At 41.0% G+C, this 24,521-nt stretch overlaps 1 protein-coding gene across 2 annotated transcripts in view; it reads left to right on the top strand.

Annotated features, from left to right (window-relative positions):
* PIAS1 (protein inhibitor of activated STAT 1) overlaps positions 1–24,521 on the top strand; it is a 96,632-nt gene that overhangs the window by 15,942 nt on the left and 56,169 nt on the right. The window contains exons 2-3 of one of the 2 annotated variants that reach the window (XM_073304444.2): positions 12,979–13,050; positions 22,665–23,109. In XM_073304444.2, coding sequence (XP_073160545.1) covers positions 13,048–13,050; positions 22,665–23,109 — 448 coding nt within the window. In that variant the 5' untranslated portion in view covers positions 12,979–13,047. The remainder of the gene's footprint in view (positions 1–12,978; positions 13,051–22,664; positions 23,110–24,521) is intronic. The other variant, XM_073304443.2, reaches the window with a different exon arrangement.

Genomic DNA, 24,521 nt, shown 5'->3' on the forward strand with positions numbered 1-24,521 from the left:
AGGAGCCAGAGAAGGGACATGCTGCTGCTTCCAGGAGCCACTTGAGGTAAGTGCCGCCCGGAGCCTGCACCCCACATCTCCAGCCACACCCCACAGCCCACACCCCTGCCCCAGACCAGAGCCCCCTCCCACACCCATCGCTCCTCATTTCTGGCCCCACTCCGGAGCCCTCACCCCCAACCAGAGCCCTCACCACCTCCCACACCCCATCCCCAATTTTGTGAGCATTCATGGCCTGCCATACAGTTTCTATTCCCAGATGTGGCCCTTGGGGCAAAAAGTTTGCCCATCCCTGATTTATTCTGTAGTCTGTTTAGTGATTTTTTTAACTTGTGTATTTTTAATTTGGCATATACATTTTTAGCTAGAATGCAGGGTTTATTTCCATTGGGTGGAAAATAAGTTAAATTAAGGCAATCTTTTATTAAGAAATAAATGTAGTGTTTGAAGGAGGGAATGGGGGAGTGCCAGATTAATGGTGCTCAGAAGTGAAATACTCCCTCTTCCTGCAGAACAGCTTCCTATCTGCCTCATTCATGTGCTTCAACCCTAACTTAGAACAACTGTCTCTATGGGCATTGTCTATAGTCGGGGTGGGGTGGGGAATGCAGGAACATGTACACAACATTAATGTGATTTTTTGCCTTGGGATTAACCATGACCAGTTAATGTTTCTTTTTGTTTGTTTTTTTGTTTTTTTAAATATAACACAACTGTCTGTTCACTCTAAGGCAAAATCATATTTAAAGCTGTTACAGCCGTTAACATTTTTCTAATTATGGGTTAATACACTGCACTTTCCTCATATAGACAAGGCCTAAGGATGAGAGGATGATTCAGTCCTTGCCCCTACTGAGGCAGCCAGTGAATGAGACAAGAGACAATGTAAAGATATGAATTAAATGTCTGGTATATTTTCAAGTCCTTGTAGGCACCAAGTACTTGAAAAATATTCTAGACACTTGCTACTCAGAGAGGCTGATATATAAGATGTCAAAGGCATCCACAAGGCCCAGGGGGGAAAAACGCTCTTTGGTCAGAAGCCCATCGCCCACAGCTGAAATTCTTACCAAGCTGCTATCTAGGGACCTTGCTCAGGGAAGGGAATACATCTTCTGTTCCATTCAATGGCTGATTGGAAGGGTGAAACCAAGACTTATGACTAGTGATTTTTGAGTGCCTGAATTTTAGAGGATTGGTGCTTTGTGAAAATCAAGGCCTTTTAAGGTATATCAAGTTGGTCATTCAAAGTCACCAGTCACTTTTTAAAATCTTGGCTTAAAATTGTCATTGAAGAAAGAGCATAAACTCTGAATCAATTGATGGCTCAGTCCTTTTTCTCTCTTTCACCAAGAACATTTTTTCCTCCCAACAGTTGTGGTAGTGTAACCGTGCCTCAGTGGGCCACAACTGAGGATGCCAAATTCAGGACAAACTGCTGAGAAATAGGGCAGATACGCCCCAAGACTCGTGGCTAATTCCCCATAGGATATACCAAACCAGCAACAAAAGTAAACTTCTGCTTCACCCCACTGGTTAAAAAGAAGTCATAAAAGCAGTTTCTTCAGGCATTCCAGTCCTTGTATTACCACCAAAAACACTAGACTTAGAGATGAGTGGTTCTTTAAAACCAATCTCTTCAAATAAAAGGTTCTTCTGATCCCAAAGGACCAGCCACACGCCCAAGTCAGTATATAACTTAGATCTTACCCAAAAATCACGCTGATGCCCATCCTTTAGTATCTAAAATATAAAGGTTTATTCATAAAAAGAAAGTAAGTTGAGAGTTAAAATTGGTTAAAGGAATCAAGTACATACAATAATTGCAAAGTTCTTGGTTCAGGCTTGTAGCAGTAATGGAATAAACTGCTGGATTAAGTCAAGTCTCTGGCTGCTTCCAAATCATTGCAAGATCCTCAATTCCTTGGTTAGAATGCTTCCATTAATATAAGTTCATAGTCCAGAGGCTGGAGCAGAAAAGAGGCAAAATGAAGGGTTTTCCAGGGCCTTTTATCTCTTCTGCCATGTGGAGGGAACCCATTGTTTCAAACAAAGCCCTCAGCTCAGCTAGTGGAAAATTACATGCTCAAATAAATTGGTTAGTCTCTAAGGTGCCACAAGTACTCCTTTTCTTTTTGCGAATACAGACTAACACCGCTGTTACTCTGAAAGGTGACAAGATAGTGTTTGGAGTCACATGGGCAAGTCACATGTCCATGCATGAAGATTTGGACACAATAAAAGCCATTACCTGTACTTCAAACAGCATGTTTGCAGGACAGTCCATTCAGTGTAGATGAGCATCTCCCATTGTCCGTTAAGTGTTTCTTAATGAGCCACTTAATTTGAATAGTCCCTCGAAGATGTGCTGGCTAACTACCTTGTGGGCGTTACCCCAGGAGCAAGCATTTGAAATCCAGGCATAGAGCCAATATTCGTAACTTTGAATACAAAAAATGATATATGCATACAGATAGTGTAATCATAACCAGCCAATCATAACCTTTTCATAGACATCTTACATACTACATTTTGAACAAGATTTGTTGCAAATGTATAACAGTGGTTGCAATGATGATCTATAGATAGGTGGCACCCTCACCCCAAGCCCACTGGGAACTGTACTGATTACCAACAGATCTTATAAACACTGAAATAGCTGATAGTGCCCAGAAGTCTATCACTTTTTTAACTAGGTTTGAACAAGTGACCTAGAAGCGAAAGGGGCTTGCATGCACTTACCAAATCTATTTTATGCTAATGTTTAAAATACTGGAATATTTAAATACATTTCCTTATTTGGCTCAAAATCAGACATGAGGAGTTGTGATTTTTTTTTTTGAGAATTGTGTTACATGTTGACATAGTAAAAACAGGAGCATTTGGAAAACTGGATGGTTTGGCTATGGTATTTGGGACCTTAATATTATGGATATTGGGTAAAATGCAGTGTATTATGCTAACAACATGGAAATGTGTACATATGAATAATGTTAAACATTGAAAGGGCTGGGTGATGATGGCAGCGAGGTTGGAGGACATGGAATGACAGGGAGGTGTGAGTGGCTGTTATTTTCACTCTGAAAATGTAATAGATGACTGGGAAACAACTTGGTCTCAGTGCCTGGACACTGTTTTCAGCAGTTAGTGAGGGAGTGGTGTTGAGAGAGGGTAGAGACCACAACAGTATGTTACTGAATGAGGACCATGCTGGTGTCCTGTCCTCCCACTGTCCCCCATGATCTCTGGGCTAAAACCTGAAATCAGATTTGAGACAAACAGTGGAAATTGACATTTCTCAACAACCTTGGGGTTAGTCTGATTATATTCTTATATTCTGGCACTTTTTTGCTCTCTTTAGAACTGTGATCTTTCCAAATAATAATACATCTGACTGAGACACCTGCCTATGAGGGTCTGGATCCACGTACATAGAATCATAGGGTTGGAAGGGACCTCAGGAGGTCATCTAGTCCAACCCCCTGCTCAAAGCAGGACCAATCCCCAATTTCTGCCCCAGGTCCCTAAATGGCCCCGTCAAAGATTGAACTCACAACCCTGGGTTTAGCAGGCCAATGCTCAAACCACTGAGCTATCCCTCCTCCTTGGTAACAGTCATTACAAAGTCAGTAAGAGGGTTTTTGTTTTAGGTTTGTTTCCTGATAGTTACATTTTCAAAGGACCAATTCTAATATACCATATTTTATTTAAAACATTGGTAAGGGTACATAGTTCATTAGGGTTTCCCGCCCCTCCCCCCGGTTCTCTTTCCAATAGTAAGTCTAATTTAAACTTGCACTGTGCAAACTTTAATATGTACTTAGGAAAAAGAGAATAGCTAGACTGGATCAGACCCATAATCCATCTGTCCCAGTATCCTCTCTCTGATGGCAGTGGGCAGATATGGGATAATCTGCCAATCTAATAGTTCTTGTCTCCCTTCTCTGAACCCCTCTGTAAAGTGGGGGTAATAATACTTCTGCATCTCTCAGGGTTGCTCTGAAAACTATGAAGCATTGATACTGTACTGAAAACCATATGAGAAAATTAATTCAGTCTTCATAGAAGTAAATAAGGCATGGGTCCACATGTCGAAAAACAAAATATTGATTACCTGCTCACTTAGTAAGCACTGTCCAGCTTGGGTTCTGTTTAAAAAAAAAAAAGGGGGTGGGGGTGGGCGAGGGCGAGGTATGTCATCCTGTAATTAAAGACTGTATCATAATGCAAGGGCGAATAGATAACAAATACCTATTTAAGACTTCCAATAGGTCTTGCATTTATCTTTTTTGAAATGACTCTTTGTCTGGATAACCTTTGATTTAAAGGGATACTGACAACTTAAAATATAGTCAATTTTAATAAAGAAGTTTGAAAGTGGTTACTGGTACTACACCTGTTCTGCCCCCTGAGTCTCCTTGCTAATTTTTATACATTTTAAAGAAAATCTTAAACAGTTTTTTTCCCCTCTCCTTGTTCTGTGAAAAACCCAAGGGAAATTGACTATACAGATGAAACAGAAACTAACCGGACCCAGACAGTGCTGGCAAGTGACTAATTATAGTAAAGTTAGGGGTTCCTTGTGACAAAAGTAGTCAAACTTACTTATTTTTAAGCTTAGGGTGAGGTTGTACCTAGGGAGTATTTTGCCTACTGGAGGCTCCACAATCATGCAGTGGAAACACTGAGAATGGTATAAGCAGTAATGTACTAAAGGGCTGTAATATTAAAGTAAAATGCTTCTCTGTCTCATACCAAGATATACATGCATATTCAATGCACTGTCTCCCCTCCCCCCAAAAAGCTTAATTTACCCAAAGCTGTGTGGATACTGTAGTAATGTTCCTTTCTAAGTTGGCTTTGTCACTGCTGTGAACACACTGTCAAACTGTCTCCTACATCAGGCAGGGTGGGTGAAAGGTCTTGTAGTATCAAATGTGTATTTCTATCCTATAGTACTTGGTTCTGCCGTAACAAAGCACTTGGGTATGTCTATACTTGGCGCAATCCCAATTAACTCCAGGTGTGGGCACTCTTATTCTGTCTATACTTGGCGCAATCCCAATTAACTCCAGGTGTGGGCACTCTTATTCTGGAATAGTTAATCAGAAAGAACTCCATGTGTAGACAAGCCTTTGACAATTTAGAATCACTCCCTTTTGTATGCCCATTGGTGTAATTCACAGGGGGAGGGAATTCATATTTCAGAGGGAGATCTTGTGAACAGGGATGCCACAAAGCCAGAAAACAATTTTGCCACTTATTTTCTTCTTGGGCTGATAGCAAGGAAGGAAATGGAATATCTGAGCTGTAGCTCACGAAAGCTTATGCTCAAATAATTTTGTTAGTCTCTAAGGTGCCACAGGTACTCCTTTTCTTTTTGCGAATACAGACTAACACAGCTGCTACTCTGAAACCTTACTCTTGTTGGTCGCCCACCAGGGTATAGGCATGGTTACTTTGTTGGGGGGTGTACACTGGCTTCAGAATGCAGTTCAGTATCTAGCATTGACATGAACTTTAGATACTGAGCTGTAAACTGAAACTTGTATAGATATCTCAAGTAATGAATGACGGTGCAGTCTGCTGCTATCTCCTATGGTGCTGCCTGGGAATTTGTGACCATGGAGTGCAAAGTCTACTGTTGCAAACTTTAGGTGCCTTTTGGTGTGTCTTATCCTCTTTCTAGCTGTTTGAACAATTTACACTTTTATTAAAATTAATATACTCTTTTGTTCCATTTCATGTTAAGTAAACAGTAAAAAAATTCAATATCATTCTCTGATTTGTAAAGGATAGAAAGGTGTATACTCTTTTTAGGGCATGAAGAACTGATCACTTTGCAGCTCTCTAAAGTAAAAGAAAATATTAAAAGGAGGATGAATTTTTCTTTAACTTGAAGGGGTATAAACATCTGTGTTTTGAGTAAACAAGTTTGATATGAGAACAAACACTTACTTTAGCTGACAAGACTGAAGAGAGGGACATGTCTATTGGAGTTTGAAGAGGTTTAAATGACTGCTACCAAAACCAAGTAGCAACAAAACCGAGTGCAAAAATAGTCTTTACCGTGAGTTGCTTTAATTCTTGCACTTAAGATATTCCACAAACAACTTCCGGCCGTCATCTTTCCCTCTCCCAATACTGTATGAGTACATTTGTTAAATTCCACTTGCATTCTATTTCAGTATAAGAAATCTTAGTCCATCTTTTCTTTTAAAAAATTGACTTCTAAAAGCTACTTGGGTATATATCTTCTGCGCTGGATGATATTCACGAAATAAAAACACAGTTTCCATCTCTACTCAATGCTGTAGTCAAGAGTTCTGGCTAAAGTGGCACCTCTGTTTCATATATGAGATTTCTTGTTCTGCAAATCACAATTTAATACTTATAGCTGTATATTTGGGCATTGATTTTTCAAGTGTGCAGAAGCTTAAATCTGGACATCAAAAGGTAGAAAAATGGATGCACTTCCATAATTTTTGTTGGTTTTACTAGAAGGGAAAATGGGATAGACAAAAGTATGAATTTTGAATGCTTCATAGATGACTGGACTACTAGTTGGCTTGATTTCACAGATACCATGGAATAGTTTCCCCATGTTATCCTTAGACATGCTGTAACTGGGCCAGGTCCAACCATTTTGTTTCTGGGGCCCTTAACACAGTTGTGTTTGTAGCTCTAGGCGGGCTCTAGTGAGGCTTGTTACACAGGAATTAAAACCGTTCAGTCAACCAGCTGGATGGCTTAGTCAAGGGTAAGAGCATTTTTAATAAAAAGCAAATTTGTCTGACAATAACCCTATCCCAAATCCTTGAAAGCATGTCTTATTTATGACCTTCCTCATTTGTCTTTACCCATAAAAGCTATATTATTCTTTACACAGACACACCATTGCATATAAAAAACCTGTTAAATTAGTTTTTGTAATTACTTGTCTTTAACATTATATTAATGAATAGCACTGTAAAACAAGTCCCATCTGCAAGACTAAATATACGGGGAAAATGAAGCTTGAATGTCCTGGGAAGAAAATTTGAGTTTCCTAGAAATAAAATAAAGGTTACTACCATATTGTACAACCTCTTAATGCCAGTAGTAATAACTTAGTATACTAGTGAATAAAATCTCTTGAAGATAAAGCTTCTGGAGTGGATTAAAATCAAATGTGACTTGTATTAAATGAAGGGCAGCTTAAATATGGCTAAGTGGTGATTTTATGGTTGTATGGCATAGCAAATTCCACAGCTATCTCTGAAAATCATGGAACACCTTTAAAGATGTTGGGAGAATGGCATTCAGAGTCCTAAACTTTTGGCAGATAGTAATGGCAGTCATTCACTGGAAAGAAAATGTATTTTATCATATCACCATCGTGTCTGTCTTGCTATCATGTGAATGTTGATATTTGTTCTCAGAGTGGGCTTTCCTGGACAGGGCTTTCCACTAGTTTTGTCTCCAGCAGGTGGTAGGTGTCCCTAAAGATCTCTAAGTCAAGTTATTGATATAGGATTAGATATGGTCTCCTGGGCCTGGGAAAACAGCCCTGTGTGATCTCAAGTGCCGCTCTTCTCTTCAAAATTCTCCCTTTTGTGAACTTGGGAAAAACTGGAATTGCTTTAGGCTGAGACTTGTAGTACTACATGTGAGTATTCCTTACTGTAAGCTTGATCTTAATTATTTTTCTCTGTCTCCAATGCAATATATAGACTTGTGCCTGCTTCCAAGCACAGCATGTTTATTCCTTGTATGCTGTTGGCTCTAGTTGTTCCACAGATGTCAGTTGAGAGCTGATGGAACTTGCTACTTCCTGGTTATGGTGTATTCTGTGAAGCCATGAAACAAATTGGATACCAAAGCATGATAGTATTAATGGCAAGGTTTAGGGCCTCCTGTGCATACTCACTTTTGGAGTAAAATGCTGCTGCTCAGAGGTTCTGTTTCAGTGTCCAAGGCCTTCTGTTAAGTGTGCTTAGAAACCATTCATCAACTTATTTCCTCACTTTTGGATAGGTTGATTCAAGGATCATAACATCTTAGAAATAGTTTTCTTCAGTAAAGGAAGCTTTTAAAAAGGTTCTGGCTTCAAACAACTGACCACAACAGAGATGATCTTTGAATAGCATCGAGCATATCTATCAGTGAGAAGACACTCCAGACATGATGTCAGAGCACCTTTTGCTTACAGCACAGTTCAGATGGAAATAGAAACAGTCATTCCCACATATATCCATATAGGTACCTATTTGCCCCTATACTGAAGATCGTTTAGGTACAGGTGAGTGTGTCCCACCTTAGTCCAAACAGATTTGAGGCCAAGATTTTCAAAAGTGACTAGTGATTTTTGTGTGACCTACTTGAGGCACTGTAAAGGGGCCTGGTTTTCAAAATATGGATGCTTGGTGCTTTCTGAAAACCAAGCCCTTTTGTGGTGTTCCGACTGGGTGTACCAGGCCTTTGGGGCCACCTTCTGGAGGCCCTGTGGTGCTACTAAACCCTGCCCCAGTGGAGGAAAGAGGCCTTGAGGAAGCAGTCAACTAGAGCCCAGCAGGCTTAGCTAAAAGGAGCTGCAGGGCCTTACAGATTTATTCCTGGCTGGAACAAGAGAGGTAAGGAAGGGGGCTCCGCTCGGACCAAAGGAGCTTGACTGGTTACATTTGCTAAACCTGGGAGTGAGAGGACCTGAGAGCCCTAACCCAAAGGTAAAGGGACCAAGTGGGAAGAGGCCAAGGGACTACAGCAGCAACTAATTAAAGGGAGCAGCATGTAGCTGCTGTTTATGGGGTTCCTGGCTTAGAATCTAGAGTAGTGGGTGGGCCTAGGTTCCCCCACTGGCGAGGTGGCCTAAGCCCTGAGAAGGGGACAAAGCTGCTTTAGAAGCCCAAGCACAGAGCTGGATGTAAAGGACCCAGAGGTGAGGCTAAAGACCCTTGTGAGGGCTGATACACGGTTGAACTATTTGCTACCCCAGAAGTGGTCCATTGTTCACTGTGTGATTTGACTGGAGGGCTGAGCCACTGAAGATCCACCTAACAAGGCTGGCAACTTGCAGAGAGTGCCAGGAGCAGGAAAACGATTGCAGTACCACACCCAGCCACTGGCAGGCACTCAGGAGGTGAGTGCCTCTGTTTCATGTTTCTTAAGCTGGGCATTTGGATAACTAGAAATTGTTAGTGACGCTTGAACAATCTTGGCTTTAAACCACCTACACAGATAAACTGGGTATTTTCATTTGTTTATTTTGGTTTATTTTGTTGTTTTTAAGTTTGTGGGCCAAACTGCCCCAAAAAAAAAAAAAAAAAAGGAGGTTTAGAGGCTATTCTGTTGTTATCCACACTCCAGTAATATATTGACACTGATGTACTTCCATGACATCTTGGAATTTTCATTAGCTGCTGGGTCCGTTATAAACCAGACCACAGGTTCTAGACATCAAATACAGCTAATTTCTGAGACCTTAAAACAAAATGAGGGGAGTTAATCTATAATAAATCAGTAAGCCTCTGTGCAAGAAAGATGTTTTTTCTATTCTTAGATGTCCAAACAGAATTTTTAATAACTCTGAAGTGCTAAAACTGTTTTTTGAACTGATATATATTAAAAGGCTTTCAATGGTTTTATTAGTAAGAAAACTGACAGATGTTGTGTGAGATCATTATGCAGTAAATGGTATCTGACTTTTGAAGCTGTATATCATACTTTTGCCACTGGAGTGAGAAGCCTAGTGTTAGCAAATCAGAACCATGAACTAGGTGGTGTTACATGTGAGCTGCTTAAGGTGACTGACTTAGAAGAGAGGGAACTAGCACATTGGATCAATTCTAGTTTATTTTTTTCCTTGCAGTTGCAGTATGTTGAAATCACTTGGATAGCAAATTATTCTTAACAATAAAATAAGGTTACCTGAAACTTTTTATTTGTAAATTGGACCAGTGAATGAAAGCATTTGTTCAAAACGAACAATTATGAACTGTTCTTCTCAGGGAATAAATACATAAAATAAGGTTTTCCTCAGGTAAGGACACTACATCATCACCTGTGTATTATAGGGACACGTAATTGGCACCTATTATTTTTAGGGCTGTCAATCGATTTAAAAAAATTAATCACGATTAATTGTGTGTTTAAAAAAAGTAATCGTACGATTAATTGTGCTGTTAAACAATAATAGAATATTTATGTGCCAGATGTGCTAAAGGTTCATATGTCCCATAATGCTTCAACCACCATTCCAGAGGACATGCGTCCATGCCAATGATGGGTTCTGCTCAATAACGATCCAAAGCAGTGCGGACCAATGCATGTTCATTTTCATCATCTGAGTCAGATGCCAACAGCAGAAGGTTGATTTTCTTTTTTGGTGGTTTGGGTTCTGTAGTTTCCACATCAGAGTGTTGCTCTTTTAAGACTTCTGAAAGCATGCGCCACACCTTGTCCCTCTCAGATTTTGGAAGGCACTTTAGATTCTTAAATCTTGGGTCGAGTGCTGTAGCTCTCTTTAGAAATTTCACATTGGTATCTTTGCATTTTGTCAAATTTGCAGCGAAAGTGTTCTTAAAATGAACAACGTGCTGGGTCATCAAGACTGGTATAACATGAAATATATGGCAGAATCCTGGTAAAACAGAGCAGGAGCCATATAATTCTCCCCCAAGGAGTTCAGTCACAAATTTAATTAATGCATTATTTTTTTAACAAGCATTATCAGCATGGACACATGTCCTCTGGAGCGATGGCCGAAGCATGAAGAGGCACATGGATTTTTAGCACATCTGGCATGTAAATATCTTGCAACGCCAGCTACAAGAGTGCCATGTGAACGCCTGTTCTCACTTTCAGGTGACGTTGTAATTAAGAAGAGGGCAGCATCCCCTGTAAATGTAAACAAACTTGTTTCTCTTAGCAGTTGGCTGGACAAGAAGTGGGACTGAGTGGACTTGTAGGCTCTAAAGTTTTGCATTACTTTGTTTTTGAGTATAATTATGTAACAAACTACATTTGTAAGTTGCACTTTGATGCTAAAGAGATTGCATTACAGTACTTGTATGAGGTGAGGATTTTTACAGTGCTGATATTTGTAATAAAAAATAATCATAAAGTGAGCACCGTACACTTTGTATTCTATATTGCAATTGAAATTGATATAATTGAAAATGTAGAACATCCAAAAATATTTAATAACTTTCAATTGGTATTCAACGTTTAATGGTGCGATTAATCGTGATTAATTTTTTTGAGTTAATTGTGTGAGTTAACTGTGATTGATCGACAGCCCTAATTATTTTGTACATTTTTTTTTTTTTTTTTTTACACCACCTTGGGAAAACATTGCTTGGGTAACACCAGAAAGGAGCTGAGTTTTTCATTATGAAAAGCAATATCCTCCATAAAGGTCATAGTGTGTTGTATATTTATTACTGTACTTTTCTGCTTTTGCCTCCCTTCCATATTGAATTACTGTAACTTCATCCTTTTAGTGTTCTGTATGCATTAGATAGATGCAGAAAGTTACAACCTGTCATGGAGGGGCTTGAGGTTTCCATGAATTTTTTTTGGTCTTACTCTCTTGCAATTTTTCAATTGGCTGTTTACAATTTTTATAGTTCTATCTTAACAGAATGCTAGTCTTACAAATGGGATTTAAGATTAGGGAATGTGACTTCATACAGAGAAGGAATATGTTATTCTTCCTGACATCCTTGCTAATATTTTCATAAATCTTACTGTGATCCTGGAATTCCAGTTGTTTAGTTTGTAAAATCCCTGAAGGGATGAACAAATCTTAGCCATACGTGATGTAAAGCCTCATCACCAGCAATTGTAAGATTTTACCACAACATCCAGAGAGACTCTTGTTCCTAGTGTCAAAGAGCTATCTGGCAGGAAAACAATGTATTAATACTGCTGGATGCTGTAGGTATAGTGCAGGGGTTGCCAACCTGAGCCCGAGAAGGAGCCAGAATTTACCAATGTACATTGCCGAAGAGCCACAGTAATATGTCAGCAGCCCCCCATCAGCTCCCCACCCTGCTCCCAGCTCCTCCCACCTACCGACAGCCCTTGCCAGTTGGTGCTTCTCCCTCCCAGCACCTCCCAATCAGCTGTTTTGTGGCATGCAGGAGGCTCTGGGGAGGAGGAGCGAGGGCATGGCAGGCTTGGGAAGGGGTGGAGTGAGGGCAGGGCCTGTGGCAGAGCCAGGGGTTGAGCAGTGAGCATCCCCTGGCACAATGGAAAGTTGGTGCCTGTAGCTCCAGCCCCAGAGTCAGTCAGTGCCTCTACAAGGAGCCGCATATTAACTCTGAAGAGCTGCATGTGGCTCTGGAGCGACTGGTTGGCCACCCCGGTATATTGAGAGTAATGGAGACCCTTTCTGTAGCATCATTTAATCCTTTAGTATGGTTTTCATTGTGAACAAGAATTAATTTTTGAGGACCTCATTTAGAACCATATTTTAGAACCATGCTATAAACTTCTTAGAATAGTTCTATACCTTGGTGGAGCGTGCCTCCTTCCTCATTTTCATATAATAGTGATCTTACATATAAAGCGTGTCTTGTAAGGTATCGGGGGAAAGGTTATGATCTGCTGAAAGTCATTTCTCTATCCATATATGTATATCATTAATGCATATGAAGTTCTGAGAATTGTATTGTATTGTGGTCACTAAAATATGCTGTAATTTGGGGGAATCGGCCAGATATTAGCTCACCAGAGGCAACAGCAAGGAAAGTAACCAATGCCTGGGCGGGATGTCAAACAATCCATCAACAGCCATTGTCTATCAAGGGAGCTACAATGCAATGACTCACCTGCATGAGGCCACACCAGGGGAATTGCTCAATCTTGCTTGGAGAGACTCAGTAATGCTAACTTGATTATGAAGGGGCGGGGACAAAGCCAAGAGGCAATAAAGGCTATGATAAAAGGAAGAGACATTTGCCATACTCTTCCTCTCTCTTCCACCTCCATCTACAGACATCACCACCAAATGACTGAAGCCCTGATCAAAGGGGAGAGCCTGGCTGAAGGGCAACCAGCCAGCCTATGGTGAGAGCATCTAAGTTTGTAAGGGCATTGAAAGTGTTAAGATCAGCTTAGAATGCGTTTTGCTTTTATTTCATTTGACCAAATCTGACCTGTTATGCTTAGATTTTAAGTGATTATAAGTCAATCTTTATAGTTAATACATTTGTTTGTTTATTCCTCCTGAAGCAGTGTGTTTGGTTTGAAGTGTGTTAGAGTCTCCCCCTGGGGTAACAAGCTTGATACATATCAATTTCTTTGTTAAACTGACACATTCATATAAGCTTGCAGCGTCCAGCGGGCATAACTGGACACTGCAAGACGGAGGTTCCCAGGATTGTGTTTGGGACCGGAGATATTGGTTAGTGTCATTCGGTTGCAAGTAGCTGGGAGCAGCTTATGTGCCAGAGGCTGTGCATGAACAGCCCAGGAGTGGGGTTCTCACAGAAGAGCAGGGTAAGGCTAGCTCCCAGAGTCAAGGATTGGAGAGGCCTAGCAGATCACCAGTCTGGATGACCCCAGAGGGGAACGTCACAAAGCTGCGTCATCAGCAATCGTAAGATTTTACCAGAACATCCAGAGAGACTCTTGTTTCTAGTGTCAAAGAGCTATCTGGCAGTGAAACAATGTGTTAGTGCTGCTGGATGCTGTAGGTACATGAGATTAATGGAGACCCTTTCTGTACTATGATTTAATCCTTTGGTATGGTTTTCATTGTGAACAAGGATTAATTTTTTGAGGACCTCATTTAGAACCATATTTTAGAACCATGCTATAAACTTCTTAGAGTAGTAGTTTATAGCTTGAATCACAGAAGAAGAAAAAATGTCTGTCTGTATTTGTCTGGGAAACAATTGTAGAACTCTGCTAACACTAAATGTGTCTGAATCCTTAAGGCTCACCTAAACAATAACTGCTGCCAGTTCTCCTTATCTATTCAGGCCTCATCTATATCTAAAACTTAAAGATTGATCTAGCTACAGGAGTGTGAAAAATGTACACCGCTGTGAGACATAGTTAAGCCGACCTGAGCCCTGGTGTAGATGTTGGAGGGCAATGGAAGAATTCTTCCTATAATCTATCTACTGCCTCTCGAGGAGGTCAATTTACTGTAGACAGAAAAACCCCTTCCATTGCTGAAGCAAGTGCTTATACCACAGCAACAGTAAGGATTGTAGTGTAGACATACCCTCAATACCTCTGTGATAGAAGCCCTTACAAAATCTTAGTGTAGACTGGCCCGTGCCTTACACTGTGCGCAGAGTAGAGCAAAGTGTGGTCATTAATCAGCTTTCCTTTTTTATTTTTGTTTTTGTAACTCATTAATTATTTAAATAAATATACTGATAATGTCCGAGGTTCCTGCTTACAGCTAGCATAACTTGGACTTTTATAAATCAGGCTCAGGTTCTCCAAACATTTAAGCACATGAGTAGTCCCAGGTAAGTCAGTGGAGCTACCCAAGTGAGTAAAATTATATATGTGCATAAGTGTTTGCAGGATCAGGTAGTAATACAATGAAAGTCTTTAACTTTGTCTATACAGGTGTCCCACATTTCTGAAGTCTTGTTTCTCAGCTTCTAGTTCTTATTAGTGGCATATTCTGAGACTTGTAAAATCCATTTATGTGCCGTTGGGACTTTGTCTGACTTCCATCAGTTATATATTTTAAAAGAAAAACTTTGCATTTCCTTGGAATCAGCACCAGGGCTGTTAGCTCTGATAATTTTCTGTTATTAACTGTGTATTTCCTGTTGGAAACTCAATAGAAATTCTACAGCGACTATGATTTATAGTTTTTGGAGAGGCTTTTGTTGGCGGCGGGGAGGGGGTGAGACAGAATAAGTTAACATTTTAAAAAAAAATAACTCTGGGAAAGAAGATTCCCCAGGACTCAAATGTGTATTCTCACTCTTCTTCTCTCTCTATTCCCCCCCCCGTCCTTGGTTTGGAGATATTTTATAACTATTGCCACTTGTTACTGGCAATTTAAAAAATTCTTTGGTATTTTAATCTTTGATTTTAGGTGAGAAAGTTCTTTTAGTGATGGTAACTTTTCCCTCTTCCATTTTTTTTTCATTCTGTTGTTTTTTCCGCTACTTCCCTGTCACTTCTAGCTCATCTTTAAGGTTCTAGTCCCCCCCCGTCCCCGCTTCCACTCTACCCTTAGTCTTTATCTACCTTCCCCCTCCTTTCTGTTTTTTAAAAAAATATTTACTTCCTTTAAAAGATGAAGAAGGTATTCAGCTTCCTCGGTACTGAGTAAGACCTTTTAGAATAATGGGTGGAATGTCATAAAGGTTGTTGTGTGGCTTTAGGCAAAATGTGCGGTTTGGTGCCCATCCAAATACATATTTAAAAGTGTCTGCCAATGCAGTAACATTCCTGAGTAGGGTCACAACTTTTTAGTCAGCATCCTAGACTAATGTGTCCTTCCTGACTTTTGTAAGTATGCCACTTGACCAACTACTGTGGATGTAGAAATACTCGTTTCCTGGGTTGTCTTTCCCATACTGAAATGAGAAAGTGTGGGCCAATGTGGGAGCTTTAGGCAAAAATCACCTTCCTTTGGTCCTGCCCTTAAATGCACCTAAGTGTTATCTTTTTGCCTTTGGTGCTTGTACAACCTTTACTTCCAGTGTTTGCTAAAACTCTGGCTTAATTTAAAAGGAGTTACTTGTTTGGAAAGGATTGGGGAAGACAGAGAGCTGGAGGCAGCACAAATGGAAGTAAATCTTTCCTGTTAGGAGGGAAATAAATGTGTGCAGCCATGTCAGAGATGGGGTGGAACAAGTCCATGAGCGTCATAAAACCAAGAGGGCAATTTTGAATAATACTTGTGGGGTGTTCTTTTGGAAGTGTTTTAGTCTGCACATCGCTCACATTGAGATACAGAAATTAAATGACTCGCCCAAGGCCATCAGTGCATCTGTATCTTAAAGTGAAAAAATGAACCATGAGATACAGCACCAGAAGACCAGGGTGAGATTTTTATATGTAAGATAATTCTTCTTCATGACTAATGCTCCACGCTATTACACAGGAGCATAATTTGTTTGTTATGTAGCCAAACAAGAAATGTCAGATTTATATTTTCAGGTTAGCTCTAATCTCTAGTGTTACAAGGTCATGACTAATGAGTCAAAATAAACAGACACTTTCCTTACAATGCTTGTTTATCATCTTACCTTGATATTCACTTTGAACAGCCCTTAAGCTGTCCCAGACCCTTTGTGTTTCTGCTTTATGACATGTACGATATTAAAATTTGTCTATGCTAAAGGCGTTTTGCCTGTATAGCCATATTAGCAAAACATTTAAGTGTAGATGAGGCTGGAAAAATCAGAGAATTATTTTTTCTGATTTTGTTTACTTTGTATGCTTGACAGCACTTGGTGTATAATCAGTGTATCCTCACTATAGTTTTCAGAGTAACAGCCGTGTTAGTCTGTATTCGCAAAAAGAAAAGGAGTACTTGTGGCACCTTAGAGACTAACCAATTTATTTGAGCATGAGCTTTCGTGAGCTACAGCTCACTTCATCGGATGCATACCGTGGACTTTATCGACACTAGGAATGCTTTTCTGGCAAAGGGATCCTAGTGTGGATGCAGCTTATACTGGCAAAGCTGGGGTTTTCTGGCATAGCTTATTCCACCTCCTCACCTCCCAAGCGAAACAACCTATACCAGTAAAAGCACAGTTTTGGAGGTGTAACTCCATCTATACTAGGAGATTCTGCCAGTACAGTTGTCGGTCAGGGCTCAAACTTCTCCACACCCCTAACTGAGAGCTATGTTGATGAAATGCTAGTGTAGATGTGGCCTTAGTGAGTTCCCATATTTTTCCTGTAGCTCTTATGCTACAACAGGGAAGGAGGACACTTTTTTTTTAATTAAAAAAAAAATAAAAATAAAAAATCAATAAAATAGGAAAACATCATAAAACCACAAAAATCAGCAAGAAAATACCTTAAATCTAGTCTGTTTCAAAAATCAACTTTAAAATAGTTCCAGGTTGATGGGGTTCCCTTAAACAGGTGTACTCAATGTCACTTTTAGCTTCTTAATGTTGCCAGTGTAATCCAGTTACTGTACCTTTTTAAAAATAAGGTTCAGGTACAGGGGTTTCAGGATAGGAAATCAGTGAAGAATGTTATTTATTTTGGCTAATGAAGTTTGTTTATGCTATGGATCATGCTTTCATCATATCAGTACTTACTACACATTTTGTGTGTTTATCCTTTAAGGGGAAAACTCCTATTAATGGGGTGTCTCTCTAGTTGGAAAACTTCCTTATCCAGTCTGGGTTTCCCCAATGTTTCCAAGAACTGAATCTGGAGATTCTTACCAAAGCAAGAAAACTGCAGAATTATGAGAGATTCTAGCCACTGAAGAAATGGTTATAATAGTTGTTTAAACTCTTCAGCTTAACAAATGAGTCTCTTTAAACACAAGGAAGATTTAAATGTTGTATTTCAGTGTCTCAGATGTACTTAAATGTCACTTTCCCTCTCAGTTGTCAACAGTATATTGTGAGTGAATGAAATGTTCTAAGACACCCTCTCTTTTTATGAAAGCTCATCTGCTCTAGTTGAGTAAATCAATATAAAGAAATACCGTAATACCCTTTAGCTAGGAGTATGGAGTAGCTGCACATGTAAAAGATACTAATAGATCTCTCAAGTGTGCCCAAAGCATGTGTACTCTGCACCAAACTGGCCCAAATTTCTGCAGCATGGTCCTTGGATCATATTTGTCTGTTGCAACCCCATGGTCTGGGCGTCCCTAAACCTCTGACTGCCAGAAGCTGGGACTGAATGAAAGGAGGTGGATCACTTGATAATTGCCCGGTTCTGTTCATTCTGTCTGAAGCATCTGGCTCTGGCCACTGTCGGAAGACAGGATACTCGGCTAGATGGCTAGATACTCGGCTAGTCTGACCCACTATGGCCGTTCTTACATTAACAGAAATACAGAAATTCTGTGACAACTTTATTTAAATTACATAATTCATTTTCATATTTAAATACCTTCATTTTAATCAGTATAGTAGCTATTTTAAAAAATATTACGTTCCTTCAGTTTTTAGTACACCACAGACTAGTATATTGACAATACCTACCCACACTGTAGAAGATTTCATGCAGGAAGCTGGAGGTTTTAGCAACTGGGTAGGGAACATTTCAGACTCTTGACATCTAGGGAGATGGGGAAGATTGGTTGGGTTTGTGGGATAAGCATGTTTCTGCTCAAACAACAAGTAGTGAGAGCTCTCTAATCTTGCCATATTTTAGGTTTCAGAGTTAATTCATTAAGTTAGTGAGGCAGTATACATATCAGAACTATTGTTTTGGTGGTTTGAAGAGTTCCGGAATACATCAGAGCATCATTTTATACTCCTTTTGCATCTCAAGTTACCTTCCTAGCCACAAGTGACAACATCTCTTTTTAAATGGAACCTTAGATTTCTCATTACACTAAGGCAGCAAATGGTGGTAAGGAGTGGACTCCACAGCAGTTTCCATGGTTGTGGAAACTCAGAAGGCTGATACTACCTGGCTACAAAATATTGCCGTTATTTTAGGCCCCAACTTATCCTAATTACTCCTCAAACCCAATGAATATTATCTTGAAATTTATTGTTGTAAATTGACATTAGAAATACCAAATAATAAAGGTAGGGTTTTAGAAAATTCCATACAAGAAAAAACAGGTGGTCATTTTGGGACTGTGGGCTTTTAATTTCCCATGACCCCTTGCATTTCCAAAATTCCCCTGCAGGAAAATCCTTCAGAATGGTGTCTCATTGGTCTGTTGCTATTCTGAATAGAACTCTTCCCCAGTCATTGGCAGAGCTTCCAAAGAGAAACTGACCAGAGCCTTGTTTAGGACTTTGTTTCTGTTGGGGTTGTAGGGAAGTACTGTATGCACAGAGGATTCTCAGTTTCATTACACAAAAGTCCTCTCACTTCCCTAAGAGAAGTGAAGCAATCTACACTTGTCATTGGTTTCATTCAGCCGGCCATCTTGGGAAACAGGAGAGACTATGCAAGAGTAAAGGGACCAGAGGATACAATCATATATGGAAAGGATAAAGCCTATATATAATGTTTTGAGTGTATGAAAAGGAAAATAGAAGTGAATTGCTAATTTTAGACTGGAAATGGCATCTGAAAATTTCATAGTAATTCAGCTAACAGTGATGGTCAATGCCTGGGGCCCTACCAAATTCATGGTTCATTTTGGTCTATTTCATGGTCATAGGGTTTTAAAAATAGTCAATTTCACAGCTTCAAATGTTTACATATGAAATTTCATGGTGTTGTAACCATTGTTCCCTCTAATTTTTTACATCCATGTGTGGAATGAATTTTGTAACAAAATTCATATAGTGGTGGGTGGGGCCGAGGGGTTCGGAGTGTGGGAGGGAGCTCCAGGCTGGGACAGAGGGTTAGGGTGCGGGACATGGGGTGGGCTCTGGGGTGGGAATGAGGGGTTTGGGGTGCAGGCTACCCCAGGGCTGCGGTCAGGAGAGAGGATTCCTCCCAGCCCTCTCTTGCCGTAGCAGCTTGGGGCCTGGGGAGAGGTGCCTCTCCCCAGTCAGGGCAGCTCTGGTGGGGCTGGGCTGGGCCAAGGGAGGAGCTTCTCTCTCTGGCAGCTCCGGCTGGGCTGGGGGAAGGACTCCTCTCCACCTGCCACGGCAAGTCTGGGGCACGTCTGCGCTGGGTCCAGCGGGTAGGGGCGCCTCTCCCCCGGCCACAGCCCTGGACCCGTGCCTGGGGCTTAATAGGCAACCCCGCAGTTTAGAGGGAACTTAGGTTGTAACCTCACCCAAAAGGGAGTTGTGGGGGTAGGGGTTTGTAAGGCTATTGTAGAGGAGTTGTGGGATTGCCACCCTTACTTCTGCCTGCTGCTGGCAAGGGTGCTGCCTTCAGAGGTGGGCAGCCAGAGAGCAGTGGCTGCTGGCCAGATGCCAAGCTCTAAAGTCAATGCCAGTGCCAGCAGCAGAGCAGAAATGAGGATTGCAGGGGATGGGTTTTCCCCACAGCCTCTCTGCCCAGGTCAGGGGCTGACAGTTTTGGCCTTGGAGCTTCCTGCAGATGTGGGAGGTTCCCGGAGGTGGGTCTGACCAGAATTGAGAGCAGCCCCTGCAAGGGAAAAGGAAGTCCTGTCCCTCCTCACCCTGGGTTCGGACTAGCAGCTGGAGCCAGGCCCATGGTAGGAGCTCCCAGCTGGGGCCCCCTGAGCCCTGCCCCTCCCCTACAATAGCCAGATGTCACAGGGGAGGTCAGATTTCACGGTCCATGACTTGTTTTTCACAGCTGTGAATTTGGTAGGGTCCTATCAATGCCAAATGAAATAAAACCCCCTCTAAGTATTTTTGAAACCTGTGGCTATTTCCCTCCCCCCTCCCTTTGCCTCAAATGCACACTCTAGTTCCTCTTTGCCACTTGATCTAAGTTCTGTCGTGCCTTTTTAAAATGACAGTATCATCAAACTTAAACATTGTCAAATGATTTGGCTCTCGTCGCTGTCTTTTTATCCACCTCACGGGAGGTTTCCTTTGCATGTAAAAACTCCCACCTCAAAAACTAAGTCAGCACTAGATAATTCTTTTGATATAAATGGGTAAGAGAAAATGTATCTTGAGGCAAACCAAGGTGATATGTCCTTCAGAACACTTAAATGGTCTAGACCATAAACACATGTACTTGTATATTATTTTTTAAAGTTAACAACATTTTATTATTCATTCCTGTTTAGAGGAGCCGCTTAAGGTAAACAGCTTAAACAGAATGCATTTTAAAAAACATAGTATTTAAAGTTACCTTGATGAAATGTTGTGAGATTTTTCAAGTTTGGAGTATACTAGTCCTTGATTGCAGCTACCTTAGCCACCGTAGCTAGCAGCTTCTTATTTTGACTTCACTCAAGTTCTCTGTCTTTTTAGTAGGGATGTGGGGGAGAGGTAAGACTGATATGCGGGGTTGAAAATTGACTAGCAGAAGTGGAGAAAGGGGGTGAAACACAGTGATGACAAAAGAAACTCATGGTTAAAAGAAATACACTGACTACTTTACAAAAAGAAAAGGAGTACTTGTGGCACCTTAGAGACTAACAAATTTATTTGAGCATAAGCTGTAGCTCACGAAAGCTTATGCTCAAATAAATTTGTTAGTCTCCAAGGTGCCACAAGTACTCCTTTTCTTTTTGTGAATACAGACTAACACGGCTGGTACTCTGAAAACTGACTACTTTAGTAATTTCTTCTTCTGACTTTAACATATTTTGACTGTGCTCAAATATTATGGTGATAGGCAGCAGTGTACATCCCTAAAACTAGGAGTCAAGTAAGATGGTAGATAACAAAATATCCTTCCAAATACCTGTATTGAATACACTGCAAACTTTATGCTGAAGTTATTTTATTTGTATAGAACAGGGGTCTCAAACATGCGGCCTGTGGGGCTATTTCCTGTGGCCCACCAGCTCCCCGCGGGGCCCAGCATTTACCTAGAGTGGCTCCGGCCTGGCGTGCACTGGGAGCCTGCCTTGCCCCCGGTGTGTGCCAGGCCAGCCCCGGACCCTGAACCCCTCCTGCAGCCGAACCCCCTGCCCTGAGCCCCCACCTGCACCCCACATCCTTCCTCCACCCCAACCCCCTACCCTGAGCCGCATGCTGCACCCTGACCCCCTGACCCACCCTGCACCCCGACCCCCTGCCCTGAGCCCCCTGCCGCACCCTGCACCCCTCCTGCACCCCCTGGGGGCAGGAAAGGGGCAGAGTTGGGGTGGGGATTTCAGGGAAGGGGTAGGAAGAGGCAGGGCAGGGGCGGGCCCTCACGGAAGGGGTAGAGTGGGGGCGGGGCAGCGTAGGGGGGCAGAGTCAGTGGTGCTGCCCTCGGGCCAATGTACTAGTCCTCATGTGGCCCTCGTGCTCATTTGAGTTTGAGACCCCTGGTGTAGACCGCTGTGATAGTTGGTACTTGTCAGTTAATGGGCTCTGAATTTTAGAGATGGTTTCTCTCTCTTTTTTTTTTTTTACGAATGGATTTATGCTCTGTCGTTTCTTTTTGTTGGAAACACTACTCTACATTTCCATGTAGCATAAGCTAATTCAAAATGGTGTTTTAAAACTAGTGTCCTGCCCTTCAGGTACTCCCTAATATTTTGGTCATATTAGTGGAACCAAACTTATTAGACCATAACTGTATTTACTGAAATGTACAATTGAAAGAAAACCATATTAAACTTACGAATAATGTACTGGTATCTCCCATTACAAATCTTCTTCCCTCTCTCCCCCCCCCCCCCCCCCTCCACTGGTCTTTTTTTGAAGCTGGTCCGCTTTCTACTAAAATTTTCACTCCTGCCGTGATGGTCTTGGATCACACTTAGCAAATCAAAGTTCAGTACCTTTTAAAGTAAAAAGGCTGTTCCAGACTGTCTACATTTAGATTGATACTAGTACTCAATAAACACAATCCCATTTTAAGTTGTGTTCTAGATAGTCAAGGATGGGATAGAAATGTCAGGTTCTAAATAAGCTGTGATAAAAAAGATTAACAGAAAAGTATTAACACTGCAGAGGTGGTAACTGTAATACTAATATTTATGAATTTTGTTTGTCTTCAAGCAAATGGTTATGAGCCTTAGAGTTTCTGAGCTGCAAGTACTTCTGGGATACGCGGGGAGGAACAAGCACGGACGCAAACACGAACTTCTCACAAAAGCACTGCATTTGTTAAAAGCCGGCTGCAGCCCTGCTGTCCAAATGAAAATTAAAGAACTCTATAGGCGGAGGTTCCCTCAGAAAATCATGACACCTGCAGACTTGTCTCTCCCCAGCGTACACTCAACTTCCATGCCAGCAACTTTGTCTCCATCTACCATTCCACAGCTCACTTATGATGGCCACCCTGCAACGTCACCATTGCTTCCTGTTTCTCTTCTGGGACCTAAACATGAACTGGAACTTCCCCACCTAACAGCCGCGCTCCACCCTGTCCATCCAGACATAAAGCTTCAGAAATTACCTTTTTATGACTTGCTGGATGAACTGATAAAACCAACTAGTCTAGGTAAGGCTATAATGTTGTTAATTCTGTATTTAGAATATCTCTTCAGTAATAAAGGGGCGGCGGGGGGTGGGGGCTTCAGCTTCTAGCATATAAACTGGCTTAAATGTTAAATAAAAACATGATTTAGAGAACCAATATTTCTAGATACAAGAAATTGTTGCCTCTTGGAACAACTTGTTCTATAGTGCACAAGAGGAGACACGTCATCTTAAGTAATACCCATAGATTGGTTCAAATAGTAACTATAGTTAAGACACTAAGTACTGTTGCCTCCAGTATAAATAAGTTCAACATCCTCATTGGAAGTAATGGGCAAAAAACAAGCTCACTGTGGCTCGAAGCTTTAGAAAAGGGAACTTAAAAAATAAGGAAGTCTGAACAACTAAAAGCAGGTGGTTAAACCGGAAAGTTCAACAAAAACTTGGGCTCAGCAGATACATAAATAATTCTATGGTCTGTGTTATGTAGGAAATCAGATTAAATAATCATAATGGTCCATTCTAGACTTAAATTTACTAACTATGAAAGATCTGCAAACTTTTGTATTTAAAATGTCTTGTGGTTATAATCTATAACATATTTGTGTAGCTGACTAGGGTAATTTGGAGTCTTACAGAGCAGCACATAGCAATTTGTGTTCCTGTTCTGGATCCCTGGTTCAGCAAAGCACTTTTTTAACTTTAAGTGCTTACGTGGTCCCATTGATTTCAGTAGGACTCCTGGCATGCATGTCAGAACCAGTTCTTTTGGTTTCTTCTTATAGTGCAGGGTAAATAGTAATTGTCTAGTCTTTAGCAGAACTGGCTACAGGCGGTATGGGGGCATTTTGAAAAAAAGCCACAAATATAAGAAGAACGCACACTAATGCTTTTTTATGTCAGTGAGGAAAAACCCACTGGTTTAGCAATTGGCAGATGTAAACACTTGATTCAGCTTAAAAAAAAATAACACTTTAAAAAGACTTTAATTGGTTTACAAATAGGTATTTCTAAATGTAAATACAATTGAGGACCTGCCTTCCTTGACAATCACTGTGCCACTAACTACCATATAGAAAAAGGCTGTGTATTAATTTCTCTACTTTAATAAAATAAAATGTTTGTTTTATGTTATTGGGTACATGGTAGTTTTAGTTTGTCTTCAGTTATTTTGATGGATGTTTGCCCCAAATATTCAGGTATCTCCTTCATTGTTGCAAGGAAGTCCTTCCCCACCCTCAAAGTGTGTTAGTCTTCCAGACCACTTGCTTTGTCTTCAAATGGCTGATGCACCTTCCTTGTGATTTCTCCTGTTTGAAATACAGCCTGCACTGTTATCTTTTGGTTTCTTTTATTCCTTGGACCTTTTATAGGTGAATAGGAATTTTTTGATTTCATCCCTGCACTTCCCACGATGAGACCAGCCTGGAGACT

Source organism: Lepidochelys kempii, chromosome 10 (assembly GCF_965140285.1).
Source record: "Lepidochelys kempii isolate rLepKem1 chromosome 10, rLepKem1.hap1, whole genome shotgun sequence".
Lineage (NCBI taxonomy): Eukaryota > Metazoa > Chordata > Testudines > Cheloniidae > Lepidochelys > Lepidochelys kempii.